Raw genomic sequence first — 21,758 nt, forward strand, 5'->3', positions numbered from 1 at the left:
GCTGGGTTACAGGCATAAGCCATCACACCCGGCCGATTTGGACTTAATTTCAGCCTCCAATTTATCGATTTACATTATCTCAGCACGAATTTTTGTATGTAAAATGGCCGGTCAGCACAGAAAACACCGGAACTTTTTGACACCAGTTTCATTTCTTATTTAAAGCAATTGACAGCTTGTCCTAAACTGAAGAAGGGCATTTGCTTGGCCATAGTGAAGATCAGTACATTTTCCAAGTCTTAGAAAGAATGGAGTTATTCATACGGGATTTAGAGTTAAGTGGTCAGTGTTACTCAGTAACACATTTTATCTTTATATATGGGGTGTTGTGCTATAAAGCACCTAGAACTCAATAAGAAAAGTTGCTGTGAATGTGCAACAATGACAGAGAAGTACACCCTTGTAATTTGTTGGTATCTGAACAGCTTGTTTACCTCCAGAGTCCCAGGATAGACTGTGAGAAGCAGACTAACTGATGAGGCTGAGAGAAGGTAGTACAGGAGACAAAGGAAGCCCTGTGCCTCCTGTAATCAGCTTTGTTTCTCGAGGAGAATGTGGCCTTGCTCACTGTTGCCAGTATTATTCTATCATCAGCAAGAGCAAGTTCTCAGGAAACCCTTATATACCTATAAGCTTTAGTAGACAGTTGAATGGGTTTGTCTTGTATCCATGCTTAGGAAAAACAAGACTCTTTATTTTAGCCAAATACAAAAAGACATTCTGTGTCAGATCACTGTGGGGTTCTCTCTCTCTCTCAGAGAAGGTTGTCTGAAGGACTTTAAGCCATTGTTTGTGGTACTGGTTGGGAATTTGGGACTACTAAAGTGTCTCTTAACTGCTCTTAAGCATCAGTTTAAAAATAACTTTTTTCTTAGTTATAAACGTAAATAAGCCTTTTCCTTTTTACTGGAACCATATGGGGTAACCTTTGGTTGTATTAGTCTTTGGTTTAATGACCTGATGCTGAAAAGGTTGACTTATTTTTTCTTTCAATTGATAACCTGCACAACTGTAGGTAGGCCAGTTTATTTCTTGTTCTTTGTAAAACTGAAGGCTTTGCTCTCTCAGTTCTTGCTGAAGTAGCACAAACCCCCTTCAGTTAAATCAGGGGTACTCAAAATACCATCCAGGGAAAAGCCTTGGCATGCCTGTTAAAAACCTTGCTGGTGGCCTCTTTAAGAGGAATACAAAGTCTGATGGCCTGCCATTGCTGATCATTTAGGGTAATGATTAAGATGCCTTTAACAAAATTCATCAAAAAATTAACTGACTTGAACAAAAAGGAAAGTTAACTCTTTTATATTAACTAGTCTCTCAATAATAAGAAGGTACACCTAACTCTGGTTAGAGCAGTTTCAGGATTAGAAAATTTAGCTGCTCAGAGTCATCAGGAACTTGTTTTGTGTGTGTGTGTGTGTTGGAGGGCAGGGGTTGGGGTTGTTTTATCTTTTGCCCTGCCATTCTGAGTGAGAGGCTTAGCTCTTCTCAGGGCGGTAAGATGTTGGCTGCAGTTCTAGACATCAGAGTCAGAACAGCATTCTGGGAGTAGGAGAGGATTGATTTACTCTATAATCTCTAGCAACAAGGAAAACCTTTCTCAAAGCACCTCGACAACTTCCTCTTCGATCTCGTCAACCACTGTCAAGGAAAATTGGCCAAGTCCATTTATTTATTTATTGGAGATGGAGTTTCACTCTTGTCGCCCAGGGTGGAGTGCAGTGGCATGATCTCTGCTCACTGCAACCTCCACCTTCCAGGTTCAAACGATTCTCCTGCCTCAGCCTCCCAAGTAGCTGGGATTACAGGTGTCTGCCACCATGCTTGGCTAATTTTTGTATTTTTAGTAGAGACGGGGTTTTGCCATGTTAGCCAGACTGGTCTCGAACTCCTGACCTCGGGCAGTCTGCCTGCCTTGGCCACCCAAAGTGCTGGGATTACAGGCATGAGCCACCACGCGCCCAGCCAGCCAAGTCCAGTTATTTGGTCTCCCTCCCCAACTCATTCCACATGGCTATGTGGAAGAGGGAAAATACCTGAACAATATCAGGGTCCTCTTGGAAAGGAGAAAGGAGAAAGGCAGATAAATTGTTAGTGACTAGAATACAAAGTGTCATCTGTACCAGGTGGTTCATATATTTTCCATAGCATCTGAAATTTGAGCAACTTGATTTAAGGGAGTTATAACTCAAGTTAGCTTTACTGAGCACATACATAGTAGGTACTCAAAAATACGGTAGATGATGGATAGAGTAATAAGATGCAGATTTCTTTTGCATTAACAATCTCTGAAGCTTCTTAACAATTAATAGTATGTTACAATTAATAGTAATTGCTGTCATTGACATCCAGCAGTTTGTCTTTTTCTTTACATTCACAAAGGTAGGAAACTTCCAGATCTTAGTACTTGATAAAAGACCAGGTGTTTTCATGCATGAACTTCTTCCTAGCATTTCTTGGGAAATGTACGTTTTTTTTGAATTCTGAGAAAAAGTACTCAAGAAGTTTAATAAATGGAAAGCATTATTCTAATTGTCTTATTAGAATTAGTTTTAACAACACAGAAACGTTACTGATTTGAAGGAATCTACTTAGGGCAAGTTGAAAGTAAAAACTAGAAATACTGATACCTGGAATCAAAGGTTAAGGTCAACAGTAGCTCCTTGGAAAGAAGTGATTACAAATCAGTCTTCATTATAAATATTGCCATTTTATGTGTGTTCATGGCCCTGTCTGCTAAGTAAATATTAATGAGTTTACACATGGTATACTTAATAAAAATTAAGTGGTGTTCCAAGAAATAGAATTTGAAGCAAAATCCTTATATTGGCATTTTGTGATTCTGCACAGTACTATAAACCTTACTGAGTTCTAAATGTTACATTATTCACATACTAGCCAGTAATACCCACATGCAGTCTAGCATTTGAATATTCACTATAGGCCTCAGTTCTTACAAATACTAATTAAATGATTTTTTTTAAAGATAACACATGTAGGCTGGATGCGGTGGATCACAAGGTCAGGAGTTCGAGACCAGCCTGGCCAATATGGTGAAGCCCATCTCTACTAAAAGTACAAAAAAATTAGCTGGGCGTGGTGGCACATGCCTGTAATCCCAGCTACTCGGGAGGCTAAGGCAGGAGAATTGCTTGAACCTGGGAGGTGGAGGTTGCAGTGAGCAGAGATGGCGCCACTGCACTCCAGCATGGGTGACAGAAGGAGACTCCGTCTCAAAAACAAAAAAAAGAAAAAAGATACACATGTAATGAATAAAGAGTTTGAAAAATATATTTAATAACTTCTTTTAAAGAATAATGTAGATTTTGGGAATTCCAGAGAGTTCCAATTCATTGTGTTTGAATCCTGAAGATTGGTGTTTGTCAGGAATTCAGAAACACTAGGAGATCAAATTTGTGCCTTGAAGTTCAACTCTGTGTGTTTTAGTGTTTTCAGCAACAGTTCCATGAAGGGCCACAAGGTGGAGGTGGTACGTCACAGAACTAGCTAGTTTTGGCCTCTTAATGAAAAGCCTCTTTAATGGTCTCTGCTCTTTTTCTTTTTCATCTACTTCATTAAATTGTTGTAAACTCTTCACTTTTAGAACAGGAAAGTTTTTTTTTTTTTCTTTGCTGAAGATGGAGACAATTTCTAAATATTTAAGGCAGAAATAATGCTAACCAAACTCTTCTTGAGAACAGAAAAGGAAGAGTGCACCACTGAAGCCATGAGGGGCCACAGTTGCCTTCGTTGGAAGCTTTTTTAACTAAAGCAGATTTTATTTCTTTAAAAGTTAAAATACCCATCTATTTTTCCTTGAGTAAGCTTTGGTAGTTTATAGCAATGAAAGAATTTGCTCATTTCATCTGTTTTTGGTTTCATGAGCATACAGTTATAGTATTTTATTATATTTTACTGTTTATAGAATCTGTAGTTGATGTCCTCTTTCATTCCTGATATTGGAAATTTTGTTTGCTCTTTTTTTTGTTAGTGAATCTACCTAGAGGCTTTTTTAACTTTATTGATTTTTTCAAAGAAACACCATTTTGTTTCATTGTGGCTTTTTTGTTTTTCTGCTGATTTTATTATTTTTTTTTATTATTTCCTTCCTTTTACTTGCTTTGGGTTTAATTTCCTTTTTCTAGTTTCTTAAAGTAGTAGTTTAGATTATTGATTTGGGATATTTTCTCTTCTAATATAAACACTTAATGGCATACTTTTCATTTTAAGCACTGCTATAGTCACATCCCACAAATTTTGGTATATTTTTATTTAATTCAGAATGTTTTTTATAATTCTACAAAATTTTCATCTTTTTTCCTTTTTTTTCTTTTTAATTATACTTTAAGTTCTAACTTTTTTCCTGTTATCTGTTGTCTCTTCTTTGTTATTTTTGCTATCTCTACGGCACTCTATTTGACACAGTTTAGACCAGTCCCTTTATCCCCTTGTTTCTTAATTCTTCCTTCCTTCCTCTGTTCCTCAGGGTATTGTGTTCTGTTGCCCAGGCTGGAGTACAATGGTACAATCACAGCTCACTGCAGCCTTGAACTCCTGGGCTCGAGTGGGCCTCCCTCCTCAGCCTCCCTAGAAACTAGGACAATCACAGGTGCGCACCACTGTGTGCCTGGCTAATTTTTAATTTTCTTTTTTTTTTTCTTTTTTTTTGGTAGAGTTGGGGCTTTGCTAAGTTGCCCAGGCTAGGCTCAACCTCCTGGGCTCAAGTGATCCTCCTGCCTCAGCCTTTCAAGTAGCTGGGACTACAGGCATGTGCCACCAGGCCTGGCTGATGAGCATTTTATCTGGCTTTAAAGCCCTTAAATCCAAACATTTGTGTCATCTTATCATTGATGTTTGTTGGCTGTCTTTTCCTGGTTTTTCATATGCTGAGTTATTTGGGGTTGTATCCTGGACATTTTCATTAGGATTTTTTTTTTTTTTTTTTTTTCAAATAAGACTCTGGGTCTTATATTAATCTGCCAGTTTTGTTGTCATTCAAATTCCGGCTTCATCAGTATGCCTGTTTCTATTTACTTTTCAAAGTAAATAACTATGAACATCCTTAAATAACTATGCCACCCATCTCTCTAGGTTTTATTGCTACTTTCAGTGGGAAAGATAGAGTGGAATGTGCTTACTCCATTGTACCTAGAACCTTCCTTCCAGAGAGGATTTTACTTTTGCTTTATTCAAATAACACTAGCTCCTGAACAATTTTTATGTCAATTTCTTGAAATTTGAACCTCAACCTTAAATCCCAAACCTAAATTAGGCACGTAAATCTTACTTTGAATTTTGAGGTAAGACTTTTTTCCCCCTCTTCAGAGCCCAGTAGAAACAGACAAAATTCCTTGCTGTTTTCCTATGCCAGTAGGCAGACATTTTTCTGGTCTATTCTTTAATAGAAATTTTAGCATTGGCCAAGCATGGTGGCTCATTCCTGTAATGCCACCATTTTAGGAGGCCAAAGCGGGTGGGTCACTTTAGCTCAGGAGTTGAAGACCAGTCTGGGCAACATGGCAAAATCCCATCTCTACTAAAAAATTACAAAAACTAGCCAGATGTGATGGCACAGACCTGTTGGGAGGCTGAGGTGGGAGGATCACCTGAGCCCTGGGAGGTTAAGGCTTCAGTGAGCCATGGTTGCACCACTGTTATTCAGCCTGGGTAACAGAGTGAGACCCTGTCTTAAGAAAACAAAAATTTTAACATTATGCAGGGGGTGGAGTTTTAGTCTCACTTTCAATTCCCTTTCTGTAGGGGTTTCATTTTTCTATCCTAAGGCAGTGTTTAAAAATCCTCATATGAAACTCTCCAGGGCAACCGTGGGCCCTGATCCACTAATGAAAGTTCCTTATCCTTCTTTGTTTCTGACACTTGGGGATTTCCTTTCTGCCTTTTAATGTGCTTATTCATTAAAATAATGTTTTACATTTATATTTTATCTGGCTATTTGTAAGGATTTGTAGCAGAAAGATTTTCAGGTTTTCTTGATTGCTATCTTGCTGAAACAAATACTTTTTATAGAATTGTTCTTTTAAAAATCAACTGATGTGGCCAGGCACAGTGGCCTGTAATCTCAGCATTTTAAGAGGCTGAAGTGGGAGGATCTCTTCTCAAGTCAGGAGTTCGAGACCAGCCTGGGCAACATATTATAGCAAGACCCTATCCCTCTAAAAAATGTTTAAATTAGCAGGGCATGCCCTGCTATGTACATACATGACACAGGTATGTGTCATGTACCTGTGGACCTATCTACTTGGGAGGCTAAGGCAGGAGTATCCCTTGAGCTCAGGAGTTTGAGGCTGCAGTGAGCTATGATCAGGCCACTGCAGCCCAGCCTACGGTAACAGAGCGAGACCCTGTCTCTCAAAAAATAAAAATAAATAAAAATCAACCGGCATACACAAAAAAATTAGATGCCCAATTAATACAAACTAATTTATTATCAGAACTGCCAGAATTTCTAATATTCATCTAACATGTGGATTTGTATAACACATTTATATTTATGTTTTAGGCTAGGGACTATAATTATGTCTATAATGAATCAGGATTAAAAGAGTTCCTGTTATCTCTTGTGACTGAAAAAATAAACAGTGTTTGATTTGGAAAAAAAATATTATCAGTATAATGAAATTAATGCTGGTTTCAAATGATAACTTTCAGGTACTATGGAAAGGGCAATTTTAAACTTTGAGAACAAAAATAAAACCACCGCTCTAAATAGCTAAAGAGAATCGAGGTTTGTGTGGTTACTTTTGTCTTTGTTTTGTTGTGTTTAGTTTGTTGAATTCTTGGCATTCTATGTAAAATTCAATAGGAATCTCAGTTTAGTAGTTAAGGAGATCTGTTTCCTTTCACTTACGGTGGTTTCTTTTCAGAAACATGTTCTCCTTCCTTCCTGCCAGGAATGAGTAGCGACAGTGACATTGAATGTGACACTGAGAATGAGGAGCAGGAAGAGCACACCAGCGTGGGCGGGTTTCACGACTCTTTCATGGCCATGACACAGCCCCCGGATGAAGGTGCAGCACATGATGTCATTTTACACAGATTAATAAAACCGCCGCTGCTGCTTCTCTTTCTTCTTCTGCTGCTACTTCTGCTTCTTCCGCTCTGCTGCTTTTGCTTCTTCTGCTTCTACTTCTTTTTTTTTTTTTTTTTAAATTATTGTCATTTACGAGACAATATTCTTTGGTAAACTATTATGGTGAGTACTGAAAAAACACAGCTGGTAATATTTGGCTGAGTTGCACCTAATGAGTGCTACTTACTGGGTAGAGAAGGGGTCCACAACCTGCTTTTGTGTAGTCTGTGACCTGAGAATGGTTTTTACTTTGTAAAGAGTCTTAAAAAAACAAGCAAAAGAAAGAAGAGTTTTGTGTGTTTTTTTGCCCTGAGACAGAGTCTTGTTTTGTTGCCAAGCTATAGTGCCGTGGCATGATCTTGGCTCACTGCAACCTCCGCCTCCTGGGTTCAAGTGATTCTCCTGCCTCAGCCTCCCGAGTAGCTGGGATTATAGGCACACACCACCACGCCTGGCTAATTTTTTTGTATTTTTAATAGAGATGGAGTTTCACCATGTTGGCCAGGCTGGTCTCAAACTCCTAACCTCATGAATCATCTGCCTTGGCCTCCCAAAGTGCTGATATTACAGGCATGAGCCACCACGCCCGGCCCAAAGAATTTTCAACAGAGTCCGTTTGTGGTCTACAATGCCTAAATATTTACTATCTACCCTTCACAGGAAATGATTGCCAACCCTGGGGAGATTTCAGATGTTTGGATTTTTTTCCTTTTCAGAGATTTTTCTAGCCTACTGTAGGATAACTTTAACCTTTTAAAACAAACATAACTTAGAAATACATGCAGATTGTGAAATCAATTTTTATTCCCTCCTACCTCCAAAAAAGTTATTAGGAAAAAACTCAACAAGAGAAACCTAATGTTAGCATTTTACCTTGTTTTCTTCTGTTCTTATTTGCATTTCTTCTTCTTTTTTTTTTTTTAGGTAGAGTCTTGCTTTGTCTCCCAGGCTGAAGTGCAGTGGCACAATCTTAACTCACTGCAACTTCTGCCTCCCAGGTTCAAGCAATTCTCCCACCTCGGCCTCCTGAGTAGCTGGGACTACAGGCACGTGCTACCACATCCAGCTAGTTTTTGTAATTTTTAGTAGAGACAGGGTTTTGCCATGTTGGCCAGCCTGGTCTCGAACTCCTGACCTCAGGTGATCTGCCCACCTTGGCCTCCCAAAGTACTGGGGTTACAGGTGTGAGCTACTGTGCCAGCCCTACCTAAATATTTTATAAATAGTGTTGTATTCTGCTTTTTTCACTTAAATATATTTGTATGTTATTTAAAATTTCATAAACTTCATTTTTTATGGCAACCTAATATTCTGTCATGTGGATATACCATACACATTCTGCTGTGAAGCAGTTTTCTGGAATACAGATTAATCAAGAAAAGGATATCCTGTCAAGTTAGAGAAATACACATTTAAAGTTACCCAGAGGCCTTAATAATCAATCTGAGCATTCCTCTGCAAGATATCCTGGAGTGACAACATTATCAAGCCTTTGCTAATTGTCTGCTTTATATTTTACATATTTTCCTGGTGTTCTGGTATCTTTTTCAATACAGAACCAAGCATTTGGAATATGTTTTAATACAGAATATGTTTGGAATATGTTTCAATACAGAACCAGTTATTTGGAGTGCTGGTGGTTTTGTAGTGATATTTGCATGCATAGTTTAATTGGCTTTGAAATATGTTTTATGTTTATAAGGTCTTGAATCTTGAGAATATACATCATTGCTTCTTGTTCCCTTCTTAAACTCCCCAGATTGTCCCCAGGAGGACAAAATGAGACAATTCCTGTCATCTTTTAATTGTGGGTCTATTACACATTTTGTTTTTTCTCCTTTATTTTTCCTTTGTGTTTGATTATACCTGACTCAGATCACAAATTCTCTGAAGACAGAGATTTGTTCACAACTCAGCACATCTTTTTTTTTTTTTTTTTTTTTTTGAGACGGAGTCTCGCTCTGCCGCCCAGGCTGGAGTGCAGTGGCCGGATCTCAGCTCACTGCAAGCTCCGCCTCCCGGGTTCACACCATTCTCCTGCCTCAGCCTCCTGAGTAGTTGGGACTACAGGCGCCCGCCACCGCGCCCGGCTAGTTTTTTGTATTTTTTAGTAGAGACGGGGTTTCACCGTGTTAGCCAGGATGGTCTCGATCTCCTGACCTCGTGATCCGCCCGTCTCGGCCTCCCAAAGTGCTGGGATTACAGGCTTGAGCCACCGCGCCCGGCCAACTCAGCACATCTTTATCGCTTAAATAACGTATTTGGTAAGATCATTTAAAGACTTGAGAAGGAAAATACTCCCCTTGTTATATTATATGCTTTTAAATTTAAAATGGTTTATTTATCTATTTTTCAATCATAGATACACATTCCAGTTTTCCTGATGGTGAACAAATAGGCCCTGAAGATCTCAGCTTCAATCCAGATGAAAACAGTGGAAGGTAATTGCCAAATCAAGAGAACTGACTTGCAAGCTACCTTGACCCTGAATTTTGCTGTAGTTGGTGCTCAAATTTGTCATCAGTCAGATAATCAGATTTGGTCTTATTTTTTCATTATCTCGACCTGAAATAGTAATTTGGAAACTGTTGGAAGGTGGCACAGTTTAGTCTAAGACAGCAGTAGCACATGGCAAAAACAGTATGGGAAGAGTTCTTTGTAATGTGAGGAAATAGCAATGTAGTTCTCTATTAATTTAGCAAATTTGTACATTCACAAAAGGCAGTTTGTCTATTACAGCAGAAGGCTGATTAACTGCCAGAAAATGTACCTCTAGGCCCTGCATGCCGTCAGTAACCTGCCTGGCATTGGTGCTCTTCTGTCTTTGGCTAGAGCTTAGTTGTGTTTAAATAATCACCTTTATATTTGGGGTTTTAATTACAGTTTAATTACAGTTCCATTAGTTCCTGTAGATTAGTGAACAGAACAGTTGCTTATGAAGAGATTCTGCCCTGTAGACACTTTATGTGAATAACTGAAGTAACACTAGACTGAATCTCCTTTTTGGAGTGTGTATCTTCTCTCACTTGTTCAGGCACAGGCACACTGTTTAATGGCATGGAATCTTTCTGTTGTGTGACTTCTGCACATGTAATTTTCAATGAATTAAGTTCACCTGGATTCGTTAACGTTCCTGGACCTGTAGACACATGTAAGATTATTTAAAATCCTTTCATTTTTTCTGCCTCTTACCATACGACTATAGTGCAGCAAATATTTTAAAGCCCCTTGTTTATTTTCATTAGTTGTACATTGATTTCAGTGTCAGCACCTTTAAAGACTCATTCATGTTGCACAGTGGCTTACATGAATGTGAAACTGTGGTATAAGGTTTTCTTTCGTACTCATAATTAGCCCAAAACAGTTGCCACACTTTGCATTGTGCTCCTGCATTTGTGTTTGAGTTGCTATATATTTGTGAAAATTACACTGAAAGTTGACTAAGAGACTATTGAAAAAGCATGAATAATTAAATATACATGTGGGCAACATCTCATCTGCTGTATTTTACTTAGTGAATATTGTTCACTATTCCGTGTCTTATGTCTTGCTGAATGCTGTGACTCATAGTTTACTTTTGTTCAAAATAGTTTGCACTTTTTGTTAATAAAATCAACTTGAGAAAATATGCCTCTGCTATTTATTAAATTGGGACCAGAAACCCCTTTTTTCTACTCATTGACTGTGGCTGTTTAGTAGTGTAGAGAAGATCCAAACATTTGATTAGTTTGTTTTGTGTTTAGTCTCATGGTGAGGAGTGATGCCTAGCATCCATCCCAGTCATTCTAAAATTAGAATAAACCTGAAAGACCAAAAGGTTTCTTCAGAGATGATAGCTTTTAGTTCAGACCTGTTCACTTTAGGACAGGACAGTAGTTTCTCCCTCGTTGCCCAGCTGTCTTATATACTAAGGCTGCTCCGAGTTCCTCGGTGATGCCGGGAACACCGCTGTTTCCTCTCTTGCTTGATGTAGTTTGCTGTGCTAACATTTAGGTAGCAGAGAGGGAAGGAAAAGGCACAGGAAAAGAACCAGTTACTCCACTCTCTGCTTGTCCTACTTTTTTGCTCTTTCTGTACCATGATAGAGCCCTCAGCATGTTTTTTTATTTTTAATTTTGTAACCTTTCCTTTTTTGCCGAAGAACTGTCTACTGTTACCTTGCTTCTGTATTTAGTGTTTTATCTCAAGTTCATTCCTGGAAAATCTCCCCTGAATAGAGTTTTCTCTTAGGGCTAGAGATATATTAATGCTTGTGTTGTCCATGAACATGTCCTTTCTGGACAACTTTAACTACTTGTGTCATTGATCCTTAAGTAACCTTTGAGGTAGATGAGTTGTATATCAAACCTGTTTGGCCGTGGAGCCTGAGTTTCGGGGAGGTTGTATGATTCTCTTAAGGTTCAATACCACTGGCAGGGATGGGGTGAACTGCTGGTCTAGTGCCTTTTCCACTTTATCTCGCTTGCACCAAACCCAACATTCTGATACCAAATAATTTAAAACCTAAAGATTATTCTTTGTTTTTAGCTTTTAATTTTGAGATAATTTTAGATTTGCAAAAGAGTTGCAAAAATTGTACAAGAGTTTCCATATACCCTCTGCCCAGCTTCTCCTTTTGTTAATGCCTTACATAATTACAGAATGGTGATCAAAACTAAGAAGTTAATCCTGGTTATAATATTGTTAACCAAATTACAGAATTTGTTCAGATTCCACCATTATTTCACAAATGTTCTTTTTCTGTTCTAGGATCCGGTCTAGGATCCCACGTTGTATTTTGTTGCCATGTTTCCTTGGGATCCTTCAGTATGTGACAGCTCCTCCGCCTTTCCTTGCTTTCATGACCTTGATATTTTTGAAGAGGATGTGTTATTTTCTTAAATGTTCTTCTTATTTGGGTTTGTCAGATGCTTTCTTATATTAAATTGAGGTTATGCATTATTGAGAAGGCCCTTCTCAGTGCATCACATCAGGGGGGATATGATGTTGATATATCAATATACATATATATATATATATATATATTTTTTTTTTTTTTTTTTTGACGGAGTCTCACTGTGTCACTCAGGCTATAATGCAGTGGCACCAGCTTGGCTCACTGCAGCCTCTGCTTCCCAGGCTCAAGTGATCCTCCCACCTAAGCCTCCTGAGTAGCTGGGACTATAGGTGTCCACCACCACACCTGGCTAATTTTCCTATTTTTTGTGGAGATGGGGTTTCACCATGTTGCCCAGGCTGGTCTCCAACTCCTGAGCTCAAAACAATCCCCCTGCCTCAGCCTTCCAAAGTGCTAGGTTGATTGCAGGCTAGATTGCAGGTGTGCTCCTGGCCTGATGTTGATATGTTGGGTTTTTTTTTTTTTTTTTGAGATAGGGTCTCACTGTGTCGGCCAGGCTGGAGTGCAGTGGCATGATCTTGACTCACAGCAACCTCTGCCTCCCTGATTCAATTCATTCTCCTGCCTCAGCCTCCCAAGGAGCTGGAATTACAGGCACGCACCACCACGCCCAGCTAATTTTTGTGTTTTAGTAGAGACGGAGTTTCACCATGTTGGCCAGGCTGGTCGCGAACTCTGACCTCAAGTGATCCACTTGCCTTGGCCTCCCAAAGTGCTAGATTAGAGGCATGAGCCACTGTGCCCAGCCCTGATGTTGATATTTTTTATTGGTGAACTAAACGGTGAGATTACTTGGTTAAGGTGGTGTTTGTGAGGATTTCTTTTTTTTTTTTTTTTTTTGAGAGGATTTCTTTTTTTTTTTTTTTTTTGAGACGGAGTCTCGCTCTGTCGCCCAGGCTGGAGTGCAGTGGCCGGATCTCAGCTCACTGCAAGCTCTGCCTCCCAGGTTCACGCCATTCTCCTGCCTCAGCCTCCCGAGTAGCTGGGACTACAGGCGCCCGCCACCACTCCTAGCTAATTTTTTTTGTATTTTTAGTAGAGATGGGGTTTCACCATGTTTGCCAGGATGATCTCAATCTCCTGACCTTGTGATCCGCCCACCTTGGCCTCCCAAAGTGCTGGGATTACAGGCGTGAGCCACCGTGCCCAGCCTTTGTGAGGATTTCTTACTATAGATTTACGTTTTTACCCCTTTGTAATTACTAAATATTTGGGGCAGATACTTTGAAACTATGCAGATACCTTGTTTCTATTAAACTTTTTTTTTTTTTTTTGGAAGACAGAGTCTGGCTTTGTTACCTATTCTGTGGTGGCGCGATGTCGGCTCACTAAGCCTCAAACCCCTGGGCTTAAGCGATCCTCCCACTTCAGCCTCCTGAGTAGCTGGGACTACAGGCATGCGCAGTCACACCGGGAGAATTTTTGTGTTTTTTGTAGAGATGGGGTTCTTGAGCTCTTGGGCTCAAGCGACCCTCCCGCCTCAGCCTCCCAAAGTGCTGTGATACAGGCATGTGCCACTGCGCCCGGCACCCGGCCAAAACTCTCACTTACTAATTTTAGCACCTAGTAGTTGATCTTGCATATGGAAATTGTTACTGTAATGTTTTAATGGTAATTTTCTAATTCCTTAATTTCTTCTATGTTTTTTGTTAGAATGCTGTAAGGACAAGTCCTTTCTTCCCCGTTTTTGTAATTTCAGCTACTTATTTATATCAGCTACTTTATATATCTATATATGATGGATATTTATTTTGTTTTTGAGTTAATATTTTGTAGCTTGGCTTGTTCTGGTTTCAGCCATTGGAAACTCTTCCAGATTGGCTCCTGTGCCCTTTTCATATGTCTCATTCTTGTTGTTGTTGTTGTTAAGCATTTCTTTGCTTTCTGACATCACAAGATACCTACCCTAGCCATGGAATTAACCACTTCCTGGAGAACCATGGTTCTTATTATTGGAGAATGCTATTTAGAAACAAAGATTTGGATGCCACGTATTTATTATTATTAGACTGTCACTGCTTCTAGTCCCACTCGGGATACATAGAAAATGTAAATTGGCTGAGTGTAGTGGTGCGCACCTGTGGTCCCAGCTACTTGGGAGGCTGAGGTAGGAGGATCACTTGAGCTTGGGAGGTAGAGATTGCAGTGAGCCAAGATCGTGCCACTGCGCTTCAGCCTGTGTGACAGAGTGAGACCCTGTCTCAAAAAAGAGAAAATGTATGACTGGGCACAGCAACTCATGCCTCTAACCCCACTACTCAGGGAGGCCAAGACAGGTGGATCACCTGAGGTCAGGAGTTCAAGACCAGCCTGACCAACATGGAGAAACCCCATCTCTACTAAAAATACAAAATTAGCCAGATGTGGTGGCACACGCCTGTAAACGCAGCTACTCGGGAGGTTGAGAAAGAATTGCTTGAACCTGGGAGGTGGAGGTTACGGTAAGCCGAGATCTTACCATTGCACTTCAGCCTGGGCAACAAGAGCAAAACTCCATCTCAAAAAAGAAAAAAAAAAAAAGAAAGAAAGAAAATGCATATAGACAGCTGTTCCTCAGTATCTGTGAGGAATTGGTTCCAAGACCCTCTGTGGATACCAAAGTCCACAGATGCTTAAGTCCCTTGTATAAAATGGCATAGTGTTTGCATATAACCTATGCACATCCTCCTGGATACTTTGTTTTGGTTTTGAGACAGGGTCTCATTCTGTTGCCCAGGCTGGGGTGCAGCTGTGCATAGCTCACTGCAGCAATGAACTCTTGGGCTCAAGCAATCCTCCCACCTCAGCCTGTCAGGTAGCTGGGACTACAGGTGTGAGCCACCACACCTGATCTCCCAGATACACTAAATCATCTCTGGATTACCTATAATACCTAATACAATGTAAATAAATACAATGTAAATTATTGTTGTGCTATTTTTTTAAAAACAAATTCTGTCCATTGTTGGTTGACTCCATGGATGCAGAAAGCAAAGATATAGAGGGCCAACTGTATAGTTACTCATGCAAATACACACATTTATATGTATTTCTGTACATATCTGTGTGTGTGTGTCACTATGACTGTGAGTCTACACTGGTAACAGTTCAACTCCAGAGGCCTCATTCTGGTCTTCCCTCTTATTTAGAATGCCTTTCTCTGACAGGAGCCTAGCTCTCATTAGCTATGATGCATGTATGCACTTGCTCAACTCGAATATACAAGTAGCTTCAGAACCGTTGGCCTCCTGTGGATTCCAGGCTGTGCCCTACAAAAAACAAATTTACCACCTAAAATACAGTGCTTGTATACAGTTCTTTTAGTCTTTAGCTTTTCAGTATCGTGTCATAACATTTTTTTCAAAGATATTTAGGTCCTTAGATTCAAATTACATTAATTCTTTTCTTTCCCATTCCCTTCATTGTGATATTGTGCCTCGTTGGTGTAACAGTTAGGTTCATCTGTTATGGTCTACATTCTGTCCTCCCCCACATATCCTGGTTAATTTGTAAATTTACATACATTAAAATTCAGTCTTTCTGGCATACAGTTCTGTGGGTTTCAACAAATGTCATGTATTCGCCACCAAAATACTATACAGAACATTTCAGTCACCCCCAAAATTCCCCTGTGCTGGCCCTTTACAGGTAACCACCTTCCTCCCCCGCAGCTCCTGGCTACCACTGATCTGATCTGATCTGTTCTCTGCCCTTTTAGTTTTTGCTTTTCCACAGAGTCATGTAAATGGGATCACAGTTTGGCCTCTTGCTTCACAAAGTGCAGTTAAGTTTCACTCATCTTGTGTGAATCAGCACTTCATTCTTTTTTATTGCTGAGTAGTAGTAGTCCACTGTGTGGATACACCACTGTTTATTCCTTTGCCCATTTGGGTTATTTCTAGTTTAGGATGATTAGACTCTTGTAAACATTTGGGTACAGGTTTTTGTGTGAGTGTAAGCTTTTATTCTCTAGTGTTACATGCTGTATTCTGTTTTCATGCTGCTGATAAAGGCATACTCGAGACTGGGCATTTTACAAAAGAAAGAGGTTTATTGGACTTACAGTTCCACGTGGCTGGGGAGGCCTCACAATCATGGCAAAAGGTAAAAGGCACATCTCACATGGTGGCAGACAAGAGAGCTTGTGCAGGGAAACTCCGCCTTATAAAACCATCAGATCTCATGAGACATTCAGTATCATGAGAACAGCACAGGAAAGTCTTGCCCCCGTGATTCATTTACCTCCCACTGGGTCCCTTCCACTGGGTCCCTCCCACTGGGTCCCTCCCACGATACGTGGGAATTCAAGATGAGATTTGGGTGGGGACACAGCCAAACCATACATGCCTAGGGGCGGGATTGCTGGGTATGTAATAGAGAATCTGGCCTTTGTCCTAGTTCCTGGGAAGTGCCCTCTAAATCCTTGGCATTCCCCAAGTGATAGGAGTTATTTATGGTGGCCCTTGCTAGTTTATGTTAATGAGATGACCCAGGATTGGGGCTGGCTACACCAGAAATGCTGTGGGTGTCATTAGAGAGCTGGGCTCTGAACCATGTGATAGTCCAGTCCGACTCACTGCCAGTGATGGTTACACCTACATAAGGAAGTTCCAGTAAAAATCTGGATACTTACCAGGCACGGGGGCTCACGCCTGTAATCCCAGCACTTCAGGAGGCCAAGGCAGGCGGGTTACCTGAGGTCGGAAGTTTGAGACCAACCTGACCAACATGGAGAAACCCCATCTTTACAAAAAATACAAAATTAGCTGGGCGTGGTGGTGCATGCCTGTAATCCCAACTACTTGGGAGACTGAGGCAGAAAAATCACTTGAACCTGGTAGACAGAGGTTGCCGTGAACCGAGATCGTGCCATTGCACTCCAGCCTGGGCAAAAGGAGTGAAACTCCATCTCAAAACAAAACAAAAAAAAACTGGACACTAAAGCTTGAGTGAGTTTCCCTCTTATTTATACAAGCTACTTGTATATTAGAGTTGAACAAGTACATACATATAGCTAATGAGAGCTAGGCTTCTGTCAGAGAAAGGCATTCTAAATAAGAGGGAAACTCTTACATATTTTTATAAAATATGTAAGTACAGAGCACTGTCAACCAGGGAAATGTATCAGTGTGCCTGGAGAGTAAGTTGTCCTGAAGTCAAGGGGCCTTCACATTTGGGACTCTCCCAGGCCTCACCCTATGTATTTCTCCCTTTAGCTGGCTTATTTGTAACCTTTTGTCATAATGAAACTCTGATCATAAGTGCATTTCTGAGTTCTGTGAGTTGTTCTAGTCAATTATCAAACCTGAGTAGGATAGCAAAAATGCCCAAATTTGTAATCAGCTGGTCAAAAGTGAGGGTCGCCTCAGGATCCCGGAACTCGGAGCTAGTGTCTGGAATGAGGGCAGTCTTGTGGAAAACTTCGCCCATAACCTGTACAGTTTGACCGAACTCCGGGTAGTTGGTATCAGCACTCATTGCACTGAGTCATATGGTAAGTAGAGTCTTTACTGAGGCGCTGCCCAGTCTCCACAGTGACATACCATTCTGCATTCCCATCAGTAGCACATGAAAGTACCAGTTGCATCTCACAAACATTTGGCACTGCCAGAAGTTTTCTAGCCATTCGTTTTGGTTTTTCTTCTAACCAACTGAGCTAACCAGCTATTTTTTAGCCATTCTAATAGGTGTGTAATGGTATTTGTTTTGCTAATATTTTGCCTAGAACTTTTCCATCTATATTCAGAGCGATACTGGTCTGAAATTTTCTGTCTTCATCTGATTTGGTGTCAGAGTAATGCTGACCTAATAAAGTGAGTGTTCTGTTTTCTGGAAAAGAAGGCGTAGATTTGGTGTTATTTATTATTATTATTATTTTTATCTCAGCTCACTGCAACCTCCACCTCCCAGGTTCAAGCGATTCTCCTGTCTCAGCATCCCAAGTAGCTGGGATTACAGGCACCTGCCACCACATCCAGCTAATTTTTGTATTTTTAGTAGAGACAAGGTTTCACCATGTTGGCCAGGCTGGTCTTGAACTCCTGACCTCAGTTGATCCACCCACCTTAGCCTCCCAAGTTGCTGGGATTATAGGCATGAGCCACCGTGCCTGGCCTTATTCTTTAACTGTTTAGTAGAATTCACCAGTGTAACCAACTAGAAGGAAACTTTTTTCTTTTTTTGAGACAGAGTTTTGCTCTTGTTGCTCAAGCTGGAGTGCAATAGCGCGATTTCAGCTCACTGCAACCTCCGCGTCCCGGGTGCAAGTGATTCTTCTACCTCAGCCTTCCAAGTAGCTGGGATTACAGGCGTGCGCCACCACACCCAGCTCATCTTCTTTATTTTTAGTAGAAATGGGGTTTCACCGTGTTAGCCAGGCTGATCTTGAACTCCTAACCTCAAGTGATCTGCCCGCCTCAACCTCCCAAAGTGCTGGGATTACAGCTGTGAGCCACCACGCCTGGCCAGGAAACTTCTTTTTCTTAGGTGTGGTGTGGTTGGTATTTACCTTGCTTGGTGTGGTCTGATTTTTTTTCTTTTTTTTTTTTTTTTTTGAGACAGAGTTTCGCTCTGTTGCCCAGGCTGGAGTGCAGTGGCGCAATCTCGGCTCACTGCAACCTCTGCCTCCCAGGTTCAAGTGATTCTCCTGCCTCAGCCACCTGAGTAGCTGGGATTACAGGCATGCGCCCCCACGCCCAAAAATTTTTTGTATTTTTAGTAGAGAAAGAATTTCACCATGTTGGTCAGGTTGGTCTCGAACTCCTGACCTTGTGATCCGCCAGCCTCAGCCTCCCAAAATGCTGGGATTACAGGCGTGAGCCACCAGGCCCGGTCTTGATTTTGTTTTTTCTTTTGAGACAGAGTCCTGCTCTGTCACCTGGGCTGGAGTGCAGTGGCTCGATCTCAGCTCACTGTGAACTCCACCTCCCAGGTTCACACGATTCTTGTGCCTCAACCTCCCTAGTAGCTGGGATTACAGGCGTGCACCACCATGCTTAGCTAATTTTTGTATTTTTAGTAGAGACAGGGTTTCTCCATGTTGCCCAAGCTGGTTTCAAACTCCTGGCCTCTAGTGATCCACTTGCCTCGGCCTCCTAAAGTGCTAGGATTACAGGTGTGAGCTACTATGGCTAGCCCTTTTTTTTTTTTTTTTTTTTTTGAGACAAGGTCTTGCTCTGTCACCCAGGCTGGAGAGCAGTGGCACAATCACAGCTCACTGCATCCTCAGCCCTCCTGGTCTCAAGCAATCCTCCCACCTCAGCCTCCCGAGTAGCTGGGACTGCAAGCCACACACCATGTCCAGCTAATTTTTTTTTTTTTCAGAGAGGGTCTCACTGCATTGCCCATACTGGTCTTGAACTCCTAAGTTTAAGCTATCCTCCCACCTCAGCCAAGCAAAGTGCTGGGATTACAGGTGTGACCCACCTCGCCTAGCTTTGCTTGGTGTTCTCTGAGTTTCTTGTATCTGTGGTTTTGTGTCTGTCATTAATTTTGGAAAACTCTAAGCCATTATTTCTTCAAATATTTCTTCTGCTCATTATCTTCTGCCCAAAATTAGCCAGGCGTGGTGGTGCATGCCTGTAATCCTAACTAGTTGGGAGACTGAGGCATTATCTTTCTCTTCTCCTTCTAGGATTCTAGTTGTGCATATTTTACACAGATACTGTCCCACAGCTTTTGGATGTTATGTTCTGGGTTGATTTTATTTTTCCTTCATTTTTTTCTGTTGTGTTTCAGTTAAGGTAATTTTTGTTAACTTATCTTCAAGTTTTACTGATTTTCTTTTCAGCAGTTTAGAGCCTACTGATTAGCCAACTAAAAGCATTCATCATCTCTGTTGTGGTATTTTTCATGTCTTACGTTTCTATTATTATTTAATTATAGGTTCCATCGCTTTGCTGTAATCACCCATATGATCTTGCATAGTATCCACCATTTTTCTTGACATATTAACTTTTTTTTTTTTTTTTTTTTTGAGAGAGTCTCGCTCTGTCACCCAGGCTGGAGGGCAGTGGTGCGATGTTGGCTCACTGCAACCTCCATCTTCTGGGTTCGAGCAATTCTCCTGCCTCAGCCTCCCAAATAGCTGGGACTACAGGCTTGCACCACCACGCCTGGCTAATTTTTGTATTTTCAGTAAAGATGGGGTTTCGCCATGTTGACCAGGCTGGACTTGAACTCCAGACCTCAGGCGATCCTCCTGCCTTGGCCTCCCAAAACCTTAATTTTTTAAAGTTCTCTCTCACTTCCAAAATCTGTTACCTGAGTCTGGTTCTGATGATTGTTTCATGTCTTCAGAATGTTTTCTTCGTGGCTTTTCATATAGCTCTATATATTTTGTTAAAAGCGACACGTCTCACATAGGACAAGATACTTTGGTGAATAGTGTCTACACCTGAAAGTGAGGAGGCCTTTCCTGCTGCTAAGACCTTTGTTGCAGAGGTTGAATTAGTGTATTATGGCTGGTGGAAAAGTAATTGCGGTTTTCGCATTTTTTAATGGCAAGAACCAAAATTACTTTTGTTCCAACCTAATAGTAGTTAGGAGTTGTGCACGGTTCAAGATTGGATTTGCTGTGATTTTCCTTAGTGGTCTCGAGTTCCTGTGATGATACGTTGTATTTCTGATTGGGGTTGGATACCAGAGCACTGTGTTTCTGACCCTGAGTTTCCAGGCTCAGAAGCTTTGTGCTGTGTCTCTGAGAGGGTCTCTCTCTGTGCTTCCGTTGCTCTGCTGTCCTTCTCCTGGAAATACTCTGCTGTTACTTGAAGTGTAACGGGGGCTGGGGAGGGGCTGGCGTTCTTGGATTAAGTTGCAGTTTTAGGCACTGTGTCCTTAGGTTTGGGAGGGTCTCCGTTTACTTGCCCCCTCCCAGCTAATTACTGCCCCAGCCACGCATCCTCCAGATGAGGTGTGTCCTCACCATCACCACCAGTGGTATTTCTGCCCCCTCCTCCGGGATGGGGCTTTTCTTCCCTCTGCCACAGTGACTTTTCACCAGTGTCCAGATGGCAACAGTATTTGTGCCCCTTTTCCCTCATAGAATGCTTTTGTTCTGTGAGATGAGAGAAAGCGTACGGTAAGTTCCTTTACCCATGACCAAGGCCGCTGTATACTTCCCTGGGTGTGTGCGTCACAGCTGACACTTCTTAGGGCTCTTTCCAGTGTTTTCTCTGAGCCCCTGGTAGAGATTGTGAAGAAAAAGCCTGGAAGATAGGGCGACTCCCTCAGTTTCTGCAGGCCCCTGAGTCTTCACACTCTTGCAGCCCATATTCTGCCTTCACTAATCATCACTTTTAGGAAGGCTGTTCTTTTCAGTGTCTGTTTACAATGACCCTACCGAAACTAGTGCTAATGTCTTCTCTCCCCTTGCAGGCAACTGCCCCTCTCCGTTTGGGGCCATTTGGTTACTCTGCAACCTCAACTTTCCAATGGATTCGAAAAAAAGTCCTAATTTATAATTCATCTGGCTTATTTGCATTGTAAGAGTGGAAGAAATGCTCCTTCTACCCCTACATCCCAGAGTGGAAGCTGGAAGTGCTGTGATATATATATATATATGTAAAATACATATTTTATTGAATGTAAAACATGAGTGTAATTCTAAAATCAGAATTCAGAAAATCATGAGCCATTTTTAATTTTTTATCTAAATTTTTTAATGTTTAAATTATAAAGGTGATAAGATGAGAGAAATTTGGGAAATAGAAAACCCCAAGAGCTATTTTCTTTTTTGCATATTCATTTGAATCTTTATGTGGTACTATTTTTAGATTTCTCCTCATTCTACCTCTC

The 21,758-nt window shown here is 41.0% G+C and overlaps 1 protein-coding gene across 34 annotated transcripts in view; it reads left to right on the forward strand.

Moving 5' to 3' along the window:
* Positions 1–21,758, forward strand: part of TRIM37 (tripartite motif containing 37) — a 125,004-nt gene that overhangs the window by 98,435 nt on the left and 4,811 nt on the right. For 16 of the 34 annotated variants that reach the window (XM_077968976.1, XM_015119113.3, XM_028835572.2 and 13 more), the window contains 2 exon segments: positions 6,909–7,025; positions 9,450–10,713. In XM_077968976.1, the coding sequence (XP_077825102.1) occupies positions 6,909–7,025; positions 9,450–9,532 (200 nt within the window). In that variant the 3' untranslated portion in view covers positions 9,533–10,713. 34 annotated transcript variants of the gene reach the window in all.

This window comes from Macaca mulatta, chromosome 16 (assembly GCF_049350105.2).
Source record: "Macaca mulatta isolate MMU2019108-1 chromosome 16, T2T-MMU8v2.0, whole genome shotgun sequence".
NCBI classification, from domain to species: domain Eukaryota; kingdom Metazoa; phylum Chordata; class Mammalia; order Primates; family Cercopithecidae; genus Macaca; species Macaca mulatta.